At 37.1% G+C, this 12,290-nt stretch overlaps 3 protein-coding genes across 4 annotated transcripts; all 3 read right to left on the bottom strand.

Moving 5' to 3' along the window:
- Nucleotides 1-856: 856 nt before the first annotated feature.
- LOC116264526 (uncharacterized) lies at nucleotides 857-1,444 on the bottom strand. The gene has a single exon (XM_031644809.2). The coding sequence runs from the start codon at nucleotides 1,311-1,313 to the stop codon at nucleotides 1,020-1,022; it is 294 nt and encodes a 97-aa protein (XP_031500669.1). The 5' UTR covers nucleotides 1,314-1,444; the 3' UTR covers nucleotides 857-1,019.
- Nucleotides 1,445-1,980: 536 nt separating this feature from the next.
- LOC116263718 (uncharacterized) lies at nucleotides 1,981-6,647 on the bottom strand. Of its 2 annotated transcripts, XM_031643458.2 has the most exons (5): nucleotides 6,489-6,646; nucleotides 5,585-5,696; nucleotides 4,990-5,175; nucleotides 3,979-4,018; nucleotides 1,981-2,350 (listed from the first exon to the last, which is right to left on the bottom strand). In XM_031643458.2, the coding sequence occupies exons 2-5, from the start codon at nucleotides 5,585-5,587 to the stop codon at nucleotides 2,268-2,270; spliced, it is 312 nt and encodes a 103-aa protein (XP_031499318.1). In that variant the 5' UTR covers nucleotides 5,588-5,696; nucleotides 6,489-6,646; the 3' UTR covers nucleotides 1,981-2,267. The 2 variants fall into 2 exon arrangements, with proteins under 2 accessions (XP_031499318.1, XP_031499319.1); XM_031643459.2 differs by lacking the exon at nucleotides 5,585-5,696 and having other exon boundaries at nucleotides 6,489-6,647.
- Nucleotides 6,648-8,768: 2,121 nt separating this feature from the next.
- Nucleotides 8,769-10,703, bottom strand: LOC116263821 (oxygen-evolving enhancer protein 3-2, chloroplastic). Its single transcript, XM_031643609.2, has 3 exons — nucleotides 10,329-10,703; nucleotides 9,725-10,020; nucleotides 8,769-8,957 (listed from the first exon to the last, which is right to left on the bottom strand). The coding sequence occupies exons 1-3, from the start codon at nucleotides 10,645-10,647 to the stop codon at nucleotides 8,859-8,861; spliced, it is 714 nt and encodes a 237-aa protein (XP_031499469.1). The 5' UTR covers nucleotides 10,648-10,703; the 3' UTR covers nucleotides 8,769-8,858.
- Nucleotides 10,704-12,290: the final 1,587 nt, after the last annotated feature.

The following is a 12,290-nucleotide window of genomic DNA, read 5'->3' as shown; positions in this document are numbered from 1 at the left end:
AATGAATAAAATCTATTAGGAACATCTGTGTAAAAAATAAAAATTCAATCGAAGAATAAAAAATAGTATGAAATCCATGTCAAATCTAAAGGGAACTCGAAAATTAAAGATCTAATTCAGCGTGCAATTACCCGACACGAAAGACGCCCCAAAGTTGGTAGCTTACCGAGGTGAACCACAGGTTGCTCCGGAACACAGACGAATTCAACAGAAAATTACGATATTTCGATTGTTAGCTTTCAACAGAAAATTACGATATTTCGATTGTTAGCTTTCAACAGAAAATTACAATATTTCGATTGTTCGGTAACTAAGTGAGAAGATAGCAAATTAGCATATCTTGCAAAATTCACGAAGATAGCACATCAGAATATGGGCAGCTAACACCAAGTCAATTTGCAAAAGAGATTCTCTTGCTCAGCAAAAGAGATTCTCTTGCTCAGCGAGACTTCTGCTCAAGGGACGGAACGATTGTGCTTTCTGTATTCCCACTTGCTAAGAATTGGCTTCTCCAGAGACTTAATCCACTAATATTCTCCATCTGTAAGCACCGTCACTACAGGCCTTATCCCATAAGGATTTGACAGGAGCGAGTTTTCTAAAAGCATAAACAAATTCAGCGAGCCTCCACTAATCTAGCTTCATTTTCCAACTATTCCAGCTCCATGTAAGACCTATTAGTTCAAGTCCTTCCTGATACTAAACACCGTGGTTCCATCACCAGATACGTTCTTCAGACTCGGAAGAACGTCTAACCCTGCCAAGAATTAAGAAACTCCGGCACCAGATGCAAAAATGGCTTCAAATCCAGAATTCCAACAGAGCATTCAAATTACCAGAAAAAAACATCCAGAAGAAAAGAAAACAGATTCTTTTCATAGAAAAAGCAAGATTTTCATAAAAATTTCATTCAAAAACGAACATAAATACGATTCGGTGTAGTAGTCATTAACAACATCGGTTTCCTACGGTGGAGAAACCCAGAATATCGGAAACCCCAGAAGAAGACACCCAACCGTTCAGAAGACTACACGGAATTGCGGAGCGTTGGATCCCGCGGAAGGCAAAATCTCCCATCGGCACGGCTCGAGGTCGTCCGAAACGGGGCAGTACCCGGCGAGAGTAATCTTATCGCCAGATGCGGCCACGGAGCCAAACTCAAAGACGGTGACGGCGTCTGGCCTCCGCACTTCCAGGGCGCCGTTCATCCCAGGGACTTCCTCACCTCCGGCCGAAAGAGTATCCGGCTTGTCGTTCTTCCGGCCGTCCTTGGCTTCCGGCTTGTCGGTCTTCTTTCTAGAGAACCACCCCATCGTCGGCCGCGTCCTGGAATTAGGGCCTTCGCCGATCTTTGGGGCCTAGGGTTTTGGTTGGCGAGAGAAGAGTGAGAAAGGCGGTGGTTTTCGTGGATCTGGGTCTAGATCACGCTTATCAGTGTTCACCATTGCATCCGACTCCCACCAAAAGTGTTCTTTTGTCAAGCTTATTTTATAAAATCATAATTTTAAAGGAAAAAAAGGTTGATGTGATCGGTTTGATGTTGTGGTGCAAAATCGATTGAAGAATTTGAACTTAGAATTTTACGATGGATGCTAATATGGGTGGATCGGATAAAAAGGTTGTGGCAATTTTTCAGTTCTAAAATATATTTTGAAGATGAATGGAGCATACAGCATAGTTAGTCGGATTGATATATCAACAAAAGTCTTGTTAATTTGATTTATGTGGACATATTTTTCTGAACTGCAAATTTTTAGGTAGAAGCGTTAAACTAGTCGACATCCATTAAGATTTAGTTAAGCCCAAGTTCAGTTGTTCTGCATTTCAAAAAAATAAAATGCAGAGCTTACAGATTCTAGTGATTGAAATTGGAACCAATCAATCGCAGAGAAGGAGCCCTGTGAACATGAAACAGCCAACGATCTTTCAGGGAAAAAAAAAAAAACATAAGGTGGAGTTGAATCGAGAACTGCCCGCATCTTGCTACCGTGAGAGCAAATTTTCAAGAACGATAATGCATTATTAGCACTAAAAGAGATTGTCTTCTTCCGTGAAAATAGAAGATCTTGACACTTGCAGACCTTCATGTTACAGTAACTAACAGCTGCGTTTCTTCTAAGATTTTCAGACTTTCTACCAATCAAAAGGTCTCATGACCTATAGACTTCCACATACTTGTAGCTCTGCGGCAAGTCCAAAAACACCGATGGTGTCAACTGCATTCGAAATAGTTGTGTATCAGAACGAGGATGCATTTGGAACAATCTTTAGCCCAAGGAGACGTCTGGTTCAGGAGAGTTGCCAACATCTTCTGGCTTTTCAATGTGAACCTCCTCAAATTCATTGTTGTCTGTGGAAGGGCAAGCGAACAGCGGAGGAACAAAACAAATAAAAAAAGAATGTCAACGAATCAAAATAAAAAACCAAAAGAGATCGCCATGGAAAAAAAAAATTTTGAACCATGAAACAGTACAATTTTGGACAAGGAGAAGAGAAATCAGGGAAAATACCACTGTTAATTATGTATTACCTACAAGCAAATTATGTGTTCATATGCATAGAATAATCAGATCAATGGTCATATAGATCCCTTATTAAGCGAGAGTGAACAACGTCAGAATGGTAACTAGACAAGATCCACACGTTCCTTTTTTTTTTTTTTTTTGACCACCCGTGACTTGTATCGAGGAGAACATATGCGTGAAAATTGAAATGGAAAAAGATGTCTTGAACAACCTTTTGAAATCACGTAGATTCTGTTACAAATATCTCCAAGATTTTATATCATCACAACATATTCATCATTATTTCAATATGCTAATCTTGCGGTTACGTCACTATGTTCAGAACAGTTGGCGATGCCAAATTCGCATGTAACATGACAAAAAATGTGAGATTTAAATAATATCGTAAGATTAAATATCTACACGAAAAAATCTTTGAATTCATGAACTACTCCTCTATTGTTTCTCTCAGATTCCAAGGAAATTTACCAATTTAGAATTTCTGAAAATTTCATTTTTTTTTGCCTAAGATACTTCTGAAATTGCCAAAAAGGTTCAGAGTTTTCAAATATGTCATAAATACTTCCCTTGTATCGGTGAAATACAATTTATACATTATCAACTGACTTTCTAAAAATTATCCTCAGAACTTCTCCGAGAAAAAAAGTGCATGTCATGGCTATTTCACATGAATAAGATCTTCAAAACAATAAAATTGTTGAAAACGTCCTAATGAACTTGAACTCAAAAAGGATAAATGGTAACAAAAAAAAATGCAAGAAAAAATATTAACAACGTCCATCACAAATATCAATGCTGAAAGTACCAACAAAAGATACAAAATACATAATTGGTTTTGGGAGAAGGAGAGAAGGAGGAGAGAGTCGAGACCCAGGATGTGGGGTATACACAGATGTTTAACAGTTTGGCTTTGAGTCGGACGTGGGTAATGCTACATGTGAGTGACACGATATATACTAACTCAAACAGGAATACAGACTGAATTTAAGTCCAACATTAAAGTTGAAACCAACCGAAAATTTGATGGAGGTGAATCAGATTAAAATCCACCAAAGAAACAGAACTCTTCCTACAATACTTCACAACAGATTGGTGGCTGCGAGGTGGTAAGATTAGGACAATCAGTCTCATGAGGTGGAATATCCTAGTGTTGGTATTAACTCCCTAAACATCATAAAAGTGAAATTTACTTTTTTTTTTGGTAGGATATCATGAGAAACTAACCGTATTTTAGATAAAAAACCCAATTCAACTAAGATTGTTATTTTTTACTGGCCTGACAAATTGGGTTGATCAGATCTCCAATTCAAAGCTCAACCATTGACATCTTTAGGGTATAGATTCACACTTATGGCTCATGCACATGTGCATCCATCCATGTGCATATGTATGCTGTGCATGCATGCACAAGAACAGATTTCCTGAAAAGATAAAGTGATGATAAAGCAATGACCTTTCCGCAGAGTTAAGGCTACAATTGCATCATTTTCAACCTGCACGTGGAAACAGAAAACTGTGAGAACTCAATGGATGACAATGCATCAGTTATTTATAATTCAGTATATTTATTATTTTTACTATAAATTTGCAATCGTCTGTAAACAATAAAGTGCAAATGAAGCCAAATTATATGCTTGAAATCAGTTGATGAACACAGTTTAATAAAAAAATCTCACCTTTTCCAGAATGAGGTTCAACATACATTCGTTTATTAGGAGAAATTTGACACTGAAAGGCATGCAAGAGACAGCACACAGTTGAGCAACAGGTTGCTTCGAATTTAGCATTAGAACCAAGTGCTGGTGGCCAAAAATGTGGATTACAGGCCCAAATACATGTGCAAACACATACACAGCTGTGGTGTACATGCACATTTTGGAGGACTCACTTGCATGAAAGGCTCAACAAAAGACGGGATGTAGTTATAAGACACACAAAAAACAAAATAAGCACATGCTGTCATGTTTCAATATGGAAAAGTAACATTGGATAGTGTAAATAGGAGTCCTAAAAAGTTTCCATGTATTACAAATAAGTACAGGTACTTACACATCATTGTGGATCGCCATCATATTCATGAACTGTGAGCCATAATTTATTCCTAGTTTGAGGTTTGATCTACTAAAATGATGAAACCAACTAATAAAATCATCCTAAAAACATTTTGCTGTTAGTTCAAACAATTAGTGCCTGCTCCCTACAAACAAGAGGCCATACCACCCTACAGTGATAGGGTTCAGAACCAATATAGCTCTCATCCTTCACACTCAACTGTTATGAGTGCATTATCAAGGATATAAAAGTTCAGAATCACATCAATTAAGCATTTGATATAGAAAAAATGTAGCTCAGCAGTATCTGGAAGACAACAATCCTGATAATACACTAAAAGAAAAGACATCATTGGATGTTATCCATCACACAGAACACTTGAAATAAATACTGGTTTAGCTTTTAATAGTACCTTCTGCTCAGCCAATGTTTTGTTATCATCCAGTGTTTCTCCGGTCGCAAGGAGAATTAACCGCTGATTACTAGTCACATGGTCAATTAAAGAATGCAGCTTTTGCTTCACATCTAGAATTGTCTCAGTTGGGTCGCATTGCAGAAAATAAGTTGTCTTATGACGCTTCACACGAATATACATTGCCTGCACAAGAATAGCATTCCACTGGTACTCAGTCAAAGAAGTAACTAGAAACACAAAGATAGCTACTAGAGTAGCAAAATTTCTTACCTGAAATCGTGAAGTTGATAAACTAAGAAGAAAAAGAAGCAAAATCCAATTCAAAGCAGACATCTGGCATTATCATAATTTTTCTCAATAACTACCTTGCCAAAGACAATTGAACCACCTGAACTCAGAGAATTTTTTAGTTTTTTGGCAGGCATCTAAGCCAAATCCATGTTACGAAGACATCTTAAAATGGCCTATTTCATGTGAACAGTCTATTCTCATTAACTATCACTTCTTCTATGTCAATTCATAGTGAATACGGAGAAAAGATAAACTACAAAAAAGGAGAACAACCAAATAAAGAGGAAAACATGGAAAGCACCATATTGTGTGCTGCTTATAAAGATGAGGAGCAAATAAAAAGCTGTCCTCCTAGTTTTCACGAAATTAGCTCAAGAGCTCTCTCAAGCAAGCTGACAGTTGAAGCCTCCAACCTAAAGGAAAACAAAAAGAACAAAATAAGCAACGTAAAATTCTCATGACGAAATGAGAACAAAGAAAATCGAGGAACTGGAAAATGCTTCCTTAGCTACATGCTGCATGATGAAGCCAAACAAATAAAGCGTATAACGAGCCACAGTTTCCAGTTTTCCGACACCATTGCATGGCATAGTAAGGTTAATGCTTTATTGTTATAAGAAAAATCTAACATTGTGGATGAAACCCAGAGGAACAGATATCCGTAAAGAGTGCCCAAAAATATGCCAGAAGAGATTACCCACAAACTAAAATTGCATCCTACGAACACAGATGAGTAAAAGATAAAAAAACTCCAACTAGCTGCCCAGGAATACATCAAAGCATCCAATAAATCGTGGGAATAACCAGAATTCAGAAAGAAAAAGACTGAAAGGGCGGTGCAAATAACAAAAGGGGAAAAAGATTACACAATTAAAACCAACCCAGTTCACAACCAACTGCCATCTGAAATTCCCCAAAATCGATTCCAGTGGAAAGCACATAGCAGATTCAGCCAAAAGAAACAGAATAAAAAGCCGACCCCTTTACTGCACGCTATCGATCCCGTGCATGTGAAACTCGGAAACCAATATCTTACAGAAAATGACTGCCTTACAAGGAATCCATACTGGGAACAGAGACCCTTGAAAGCGAAATTCTATTCATTCGGTACAAGTTAGTGCTACGTTTAAAATGCTTACAGAAACCCACGTCAAATAACAGAAAACAAGAATACAAAAACTGATTTTAGGGGATGGAACACACACCAACTGCTCTCTTTCTGCCGGTTTCAGTGCTTCTTCGTCTACCCAATGGCAGGGGAGAGAGAGAGAGAGAGAGTTGGGGTTTTTTTAACAGAACCCACACACATACAAAGAGGAAATGGGTTAAACACGAAGGCCTGAACTGCGTAGGACACACGACGGGTTGACCGTAACTCGCATACTTTGCGGGCTTCGCTAGTCGCACACGGTAATTTTTGAAAGACATTGTGCGTTGATTTAAAAACCAGAAGATAAAAATTAAAAAGCATGCCAATTCAATTTTTAATAAGATGAGAAATAGTAAATGTTAGTTTTCCAATATTATCTTCGGTCGCTAAATTTCATTATTGCAGTTTTAGCTGACATTTTTCTGTTTGCCATGTTAAGAAATAATTACTTCAAGTCTTTATTTTGACATTGTTTTAGGAAATAGCTTTCGAATTTTCTTTTTGCAAATTGGAGGAAAAAAGTAGCCAAAAAGTTTCCCTTTATATAAAAGCCGAAAGCGAAGCAGAAGCCCTCAAAATGAAGTGAATCATTAAACGTTAGTTTTCCATTATCATTGATCGCTAAATTTCATGTAATATATTTTAGCTAACATTTTTCTGTTTCTCATGTAGAGAAAAATTTACTTTGCCTTTACAGTGACATTTTTTTATAGAACTATAGATTTTGAAGTTTTTTTTTTAATTGTAAGCAAAAAGAATTTCCTTTAAAAGCAAAAAAAAAAAAAACTACTTGGATAAATGTACAGTAAAATTAAAAGAAAACATTATTACCAGTCATTAGATAACGCATGAAATTAAATTGAAGTGCTTGATCGAACGGTGGAATGGAATTTGTTAATACCAGATAAACGCTTTGACATCGTAGTCGATCACATAAATTTAATGGTTTGTAAATAAAAACATTTCACTTCAAGTGACATAACCTACCTTGTTGAACCATGCAGATCGCTAATTTGATTTTCATGAACCATATAATTTGTATATATTAAATGATAAGCACCAATACTTAAGTTGAAGGATGCATTGTTGCCATCATCAATAATTTCATAGCAGCTTAAGACCCTAATAAAAAAAACAGAAGGACTACATTTTATTTGTTTTAAAAATTTTAGAAGACATGCTCAACTTAGACATATTTGTGGTGAACACCACTTTACTATTGCAAAATGAGGTTTAAATGCGTGATATTCAGACTTAATTGTCATACACACACTTGTTAAATTGAGCATAGTTGTGAAGTGATTGAACCTTTTTTAAGCATAACAAATGACCTACTTCAGGATGGGCATGTGGACAACTGCTCATTGATATAAATTGCCAGTTTACATATCAATAGCTTAAATTATCTATTTATTTATTTATTTGTGGCCTTTAAAAGTAAGCCTGGGCATTGGGCCCGGGTCGGCCCGATGGAGTTTGATTCTGTCTGAGTAAAATTTTTATTTTATTTAATAACAATATATATTTATTATTAAAAATGTATTTTATGTTCAAAAATTTTATTTTATATTTAAAAAAATATTTTTAAACTGAAAGGAGTCCAAGCTCGGATTTTAGGCATTGACCTGCTCGATGCCCAAGACTTACTTAGTATAAAATTTGGATTACCATTACCGCTCAACCAAAAAGTTTTGGTTTCACGAGAGAGTTGTGCATCTGTCTAAAGGCGAAGTATAAACGATCATCGAAATTTCAAAGAGAAGTCAGAACAAGGATTTGACTTTCTCGGGTAGCTCGACTATATATATATATATATATATATATATATATATATATATATATATGTTGGAGTCTTGGAGATAGTTGTGCATTCGACTTTTTACTTCTATTTTATATATATATATATATATATATATATATATATATATATATATATATATATATATATATATATATATATATATATATATATATATATATATATATATATATATATATATATATATATATATATATATATATATATATATGTTGGAGTCTTGGAGATACTTGTGCATTCGATTTTTTACTTCTATTGTCGATATGAGTATGAACGAAAAAATGGGAGTTGTTAATCCATTTCATGTTAACAACGACGACGATCATGGAAGGATCTATTAACTATATGAACATGTAATTCTCTGATCATATTGGAAAATCCTGGTATTATTTCTAGGTATGCAGATGGACATATCCTCTTCTTTCATTCCTCCATGGACCTTTCTTTGTAGCTTCTGATCTGAAATTAAGAAGCTCTATATGGCAATGTGCAAGTGCTCCATCTCACTACAGCAAGTCCTCAAAAAGATACAATTCCATTATATAAAAGCACACGGACTTCTACAAGCTCAACAACAGGGATGTTACAGAACAGAATCCATGGAGCTTAGCCCAGCTTTGCCAGAACGTCATTTAGTGCTGAGACGGTCTGAGCGTAGTACTTCTCTGCTTCCGGCGAACTCTTTATCTTGGCTGCATGATCCAGCTGACCAACAGAAGAAGTGAACATAAGAAATTCTGACTTCCAATATCAAAGGCAGATTTCATTTAAATTCCCATCTATGAATCAGTTAATCTGCTAACAAAGTTCAAATTTGCCGCTGACCGGGATGAAACTGGATCCCTGAGCCAAGAACTCATAATGTGATTGCTGATCCCAGAAATTGATTCATTGTCACAAAAACGTGTACGGGTATTATAGGGCGAAGAAAGAGACGGGTATAATACGACAAAATTGTATATCTCGAAAATAAAACGAAAAAATCTAGGCAAAATTTTAAAAAATTTAAAACATTTAGTAAATCCTCAAAATTTTAAAAAAATAAAAAATCATAAAAAATATGGAAGAAACACAAAAAACGAGTATAATTTATACATGTTTTTTTATTTTCTGACGTTTTTTTTTAAAAGACGGGAATAAAATGGGTATTATACGGCTAACTGTGTTTTGCCGTATTACATACGTCTTTTTTCAATAGGACACATTTTTTGTGACGTCCAATAAACACTTCAATATGTAAGTTTATGTTGCATAAGTTTTTTTTAAGGGCGAGTGGTTCATTCCACCACTTTAAGAGAAACCACAGCCTCCATGTTGCTTGAAAACCTATTACGATCCAGAGGCGAAGTACACTAGGATGTGATAGCCTCCCTAAAAATTGAACTCAACTCCCTTAAGAGGTGAACCACCTTGCCACCCATTATGCTCATAAATGGCAACCAGACAAGCTTGTGAAAGAAAAAAGAGCTTACACCATCAATTGTGGAGAATAGCTTTTCGGTGAGTTCTACCAGCGGCTGCTTCTCGCCCTTCGGCTTCGCTTTGATAACAGTGTTGAGATCAAAGCGGAGGTACGACGCCTTGAGGCGGAGATCGTTCTTGACATAAGGCCAGGCCTTCTTGTCAATGAAGCTCTTGACACCAACAATGTCCTTGGCGGAGTCCTTAGCCCTCTGGGCAGCTTCTGCTGGGGGGAGTGGCTGCAGGAAGAAGCGATCCTTCAAGGGCAATAGCAGGTCCCTTGGAACATCAGAGTTCTTAGTTCCAGCTGCATGTTTGGCAAATTATGGAAGCGACTTATATATATAGTTGACTCAAGAAAAGCTGAATGATCCAAAAGATGGTGCACCCACTTGATTATCGTAAGAAAAATTTCTGTTTGTACCTTAATTCTACTTGCATTGACCAAGATGTGTGCATTTATGAATGAGAAGCTTTCTCGAAATTCAAAGACTTGTTTGCTGGGAAGCAAAGATATGCCAGCAACATGCTCATTCAAAAAGAACTATAGAAGTGGCAATTTGAAGTAGATCTAGAGCTCTAAGAATGATTTAAGGAGAATTTTGGAAAACTTACGCAATCCGCCGGAGGGCGGCGGAGGTGGGCCGACTCTAATGCTCTTTGCCTCCGCCAAGACTGACTTGACAACGGAGCCGGCGGTGACACCGGCAGCTAGGAGGCCGAGGAGAGCTCGGCGGCTGCTCTGAGAGGCGGCTTCCGGCTCCACTGGAACCTGCTGAGCTCTAATTGGACTAAAAGCCACCCGGCTTACGGCGACTCGGCTGCTGCCACCGGCTACGTTCAGCTGGCTTGAGCCGCTTAGTTGAAGGCTTCCGTCCAGAACGGCCTGGTAGGCGCCATGCAAGCCAGCCATTGAAGCTACAGCATGCGCCATCTCCTCTGCACCGTCGCCGGCAATTCGATTCAGGGACTGGAGTGAAGTGAAGGTGTGGCTTTTTCTTTATGATCTTTGTGTATGAGGTGGGAGTTGGTCCGGGCAGCGGGCAGGTCTCTTATCTGCTTGGGATAACACGAGGCAATCCAGCCACTCATGGGATGACACGTGTTGGAGCACGAAGTTCCCATTGCACTGCCGTGGATTGCTTTCCAATGACAGAGTTACACGTGTACATCGAGTAGATACGTGGGGTGTCCCATGTGTTGTGGGGCGGGGCAGTGCCAATAACTCTGATTCCCAATTGCCTGGAGTTGTGTTATTTTCATTCAAACTCTAGTTTAAGTATTGTTTATAGCTACTTATCTAGAAAAGTGAGATCAATTTAATGGGATATTTTGTCTTGCTTTGGTTTTCCACAAAAGTTCTCCGACCAGTGTATACATTTTAAATTTGAAAAAAATATAATTGTGTATACGTTTTTAAAAAATGAAAGGGAAAAATAATTAGAATAAGAACAAACAAGAAAAATGGGTAGTGTATGACGCTTTACACCTCGTATCTGTCAATATATATATCTGTTTGAATTTGATATTCAACCGATTCGATCCAAAAAATCTAATACGAAAAAAAAATTAATATCTAATTAAGAAATCGGATCGGATTCGGATATACATAAATATCTGATCGGGTTCGGATTGAGATTTAAATTCGAATCAGATTCATTTTTAGGCAAATATCATGTATCTAATGTTATTAAATTTTGAAAATTGGTAAAATTCGGAGCGGATTCGGATTCAGATATGACAGAAAAAAAACAGATATGATTAAGGAAATATCCAATATGTTGACATCCCTATTAACCTGCCTAGGACACGAAAACGTGTTTGCCACACCAGAAAGGCGCTGTCCGAATAGTATCTAATACAAATCTCCGGACCACTGAGCCAAGATTGGCGGTGGTATGTTGAATCTCAGTTTCATAGCAGTTCATTAATCATCTAACCTCTGTGTTAAACCAGCCAAATTTAGCACTGGCATAGGCTTGGATTTATCTAAACCAATCACTGACTAGTCCCCAAGTTCAACTTGGAAAAAGAAATTAAATTGATTGGGTTTAGCAAATCTTTTATATAACAAAGAAGACACTTTTTATTCTTAGGTAGGTCACACTTACTAATTAATTGTGTTAAAATTAGTCCAAAGCTTTGCATCCAAAAGTGATGAATACATGCGGACCTAATTAATTGCAATCTGTTTCTTAATAAATCCAATTATAAGGTAATTACATTGATCTAATCATGGACATACATTTGCCAGTCATTTACATGTGCACTTTAATAATTTTTTTGCCCGATAATCCTAATATGTTTGTGGTAACATGGGATTGGTTTAATGGAGATTAACATTTGAATTGCCAGAATGCATGCTCAGAGAGGCTAGATATTGAACCTTTTGGAGGTATAAAGCAGGGTGGAGCCAAAAATTGTTCATGAAGGGGGCCGAATTAAAGTTTCTAAATTTTGATTTCAAAATATTTATATAAGATAAGTGAATTTTTTTAAAATTACATGTAATTTTTTTTTGAGGTGGGGCCTGGGCCCCTACGGCCCTACCTTGGCTCGGCCCCGATGTGTAGGTAC

The sequence above is a fragment of the Nymphaea colorata genome, chromosome 11 (genome assembly GCF_008831285.2).
Source record: "Nymphaea colorata isolate Beijing-Zhang1983 chromosome 11, ASM883128v2, whole genome shotgun sequence".
NCBI lineage: Eukaryota > Viridiplantae > Streptophyta > Magnoliopsida > Nymphaeales > Nymphaeaceae > Nymphaea > Nymphaea colorata.
This window is presented reverse-complemented; position numbering and strand designations above follow the sequence as displayed.

Excerpts from the sequence above, each read along its gene's own strand:
- LOC116263718 (XM_031643458.2), bottom strand. Across the intron at positions 4,019-4,989 it reads AAACATTGGCTGAGCAGAAG|GTTGAAAATGATGCAATTGT; the intron begins GTACTATTAAAA and ends TTCCACGTGCAG. Across the intron at positions 2,351-3,978 it reads AGCCTTAACTCTGCGGAAAG|ACAACAATGAATTTGAGGAG; the intron begins GTCATTGCTTTA and ends GCCCTTCCACAG.
- LOC116263821 (XM_031643609.2), bottom strand. The coding sequence starts at position 10,647 with ATGGCGCATGCTGTAGCTTCAATGGCTGGCTTGCATGGCGCCTACCAG. Across the intron at positions 10,021-10,328 it reads GCCGCCCTCCGGCGGATTGC|CTGGAACTAAGAACTCTGAT; the intron begins GTAAGTTTTCCA and ends CCAAACATGCAG. Across the intron at positions 8,958-9,724 it reads TATTCTCCACAATTGATGGT|CTGGATCATGCAGCCAAGAT; the intron begins GTAAGCTCTTTT and ends TCTGTTGGTCAG.
- LOC116264526 (XM_031644809.2), bottom strand. The coding sequence starts at position 1,313 with ATGGGGTGGTTCTCTAGAAAGAAGACCGACAAGCCGGAAGCCAAGGAC.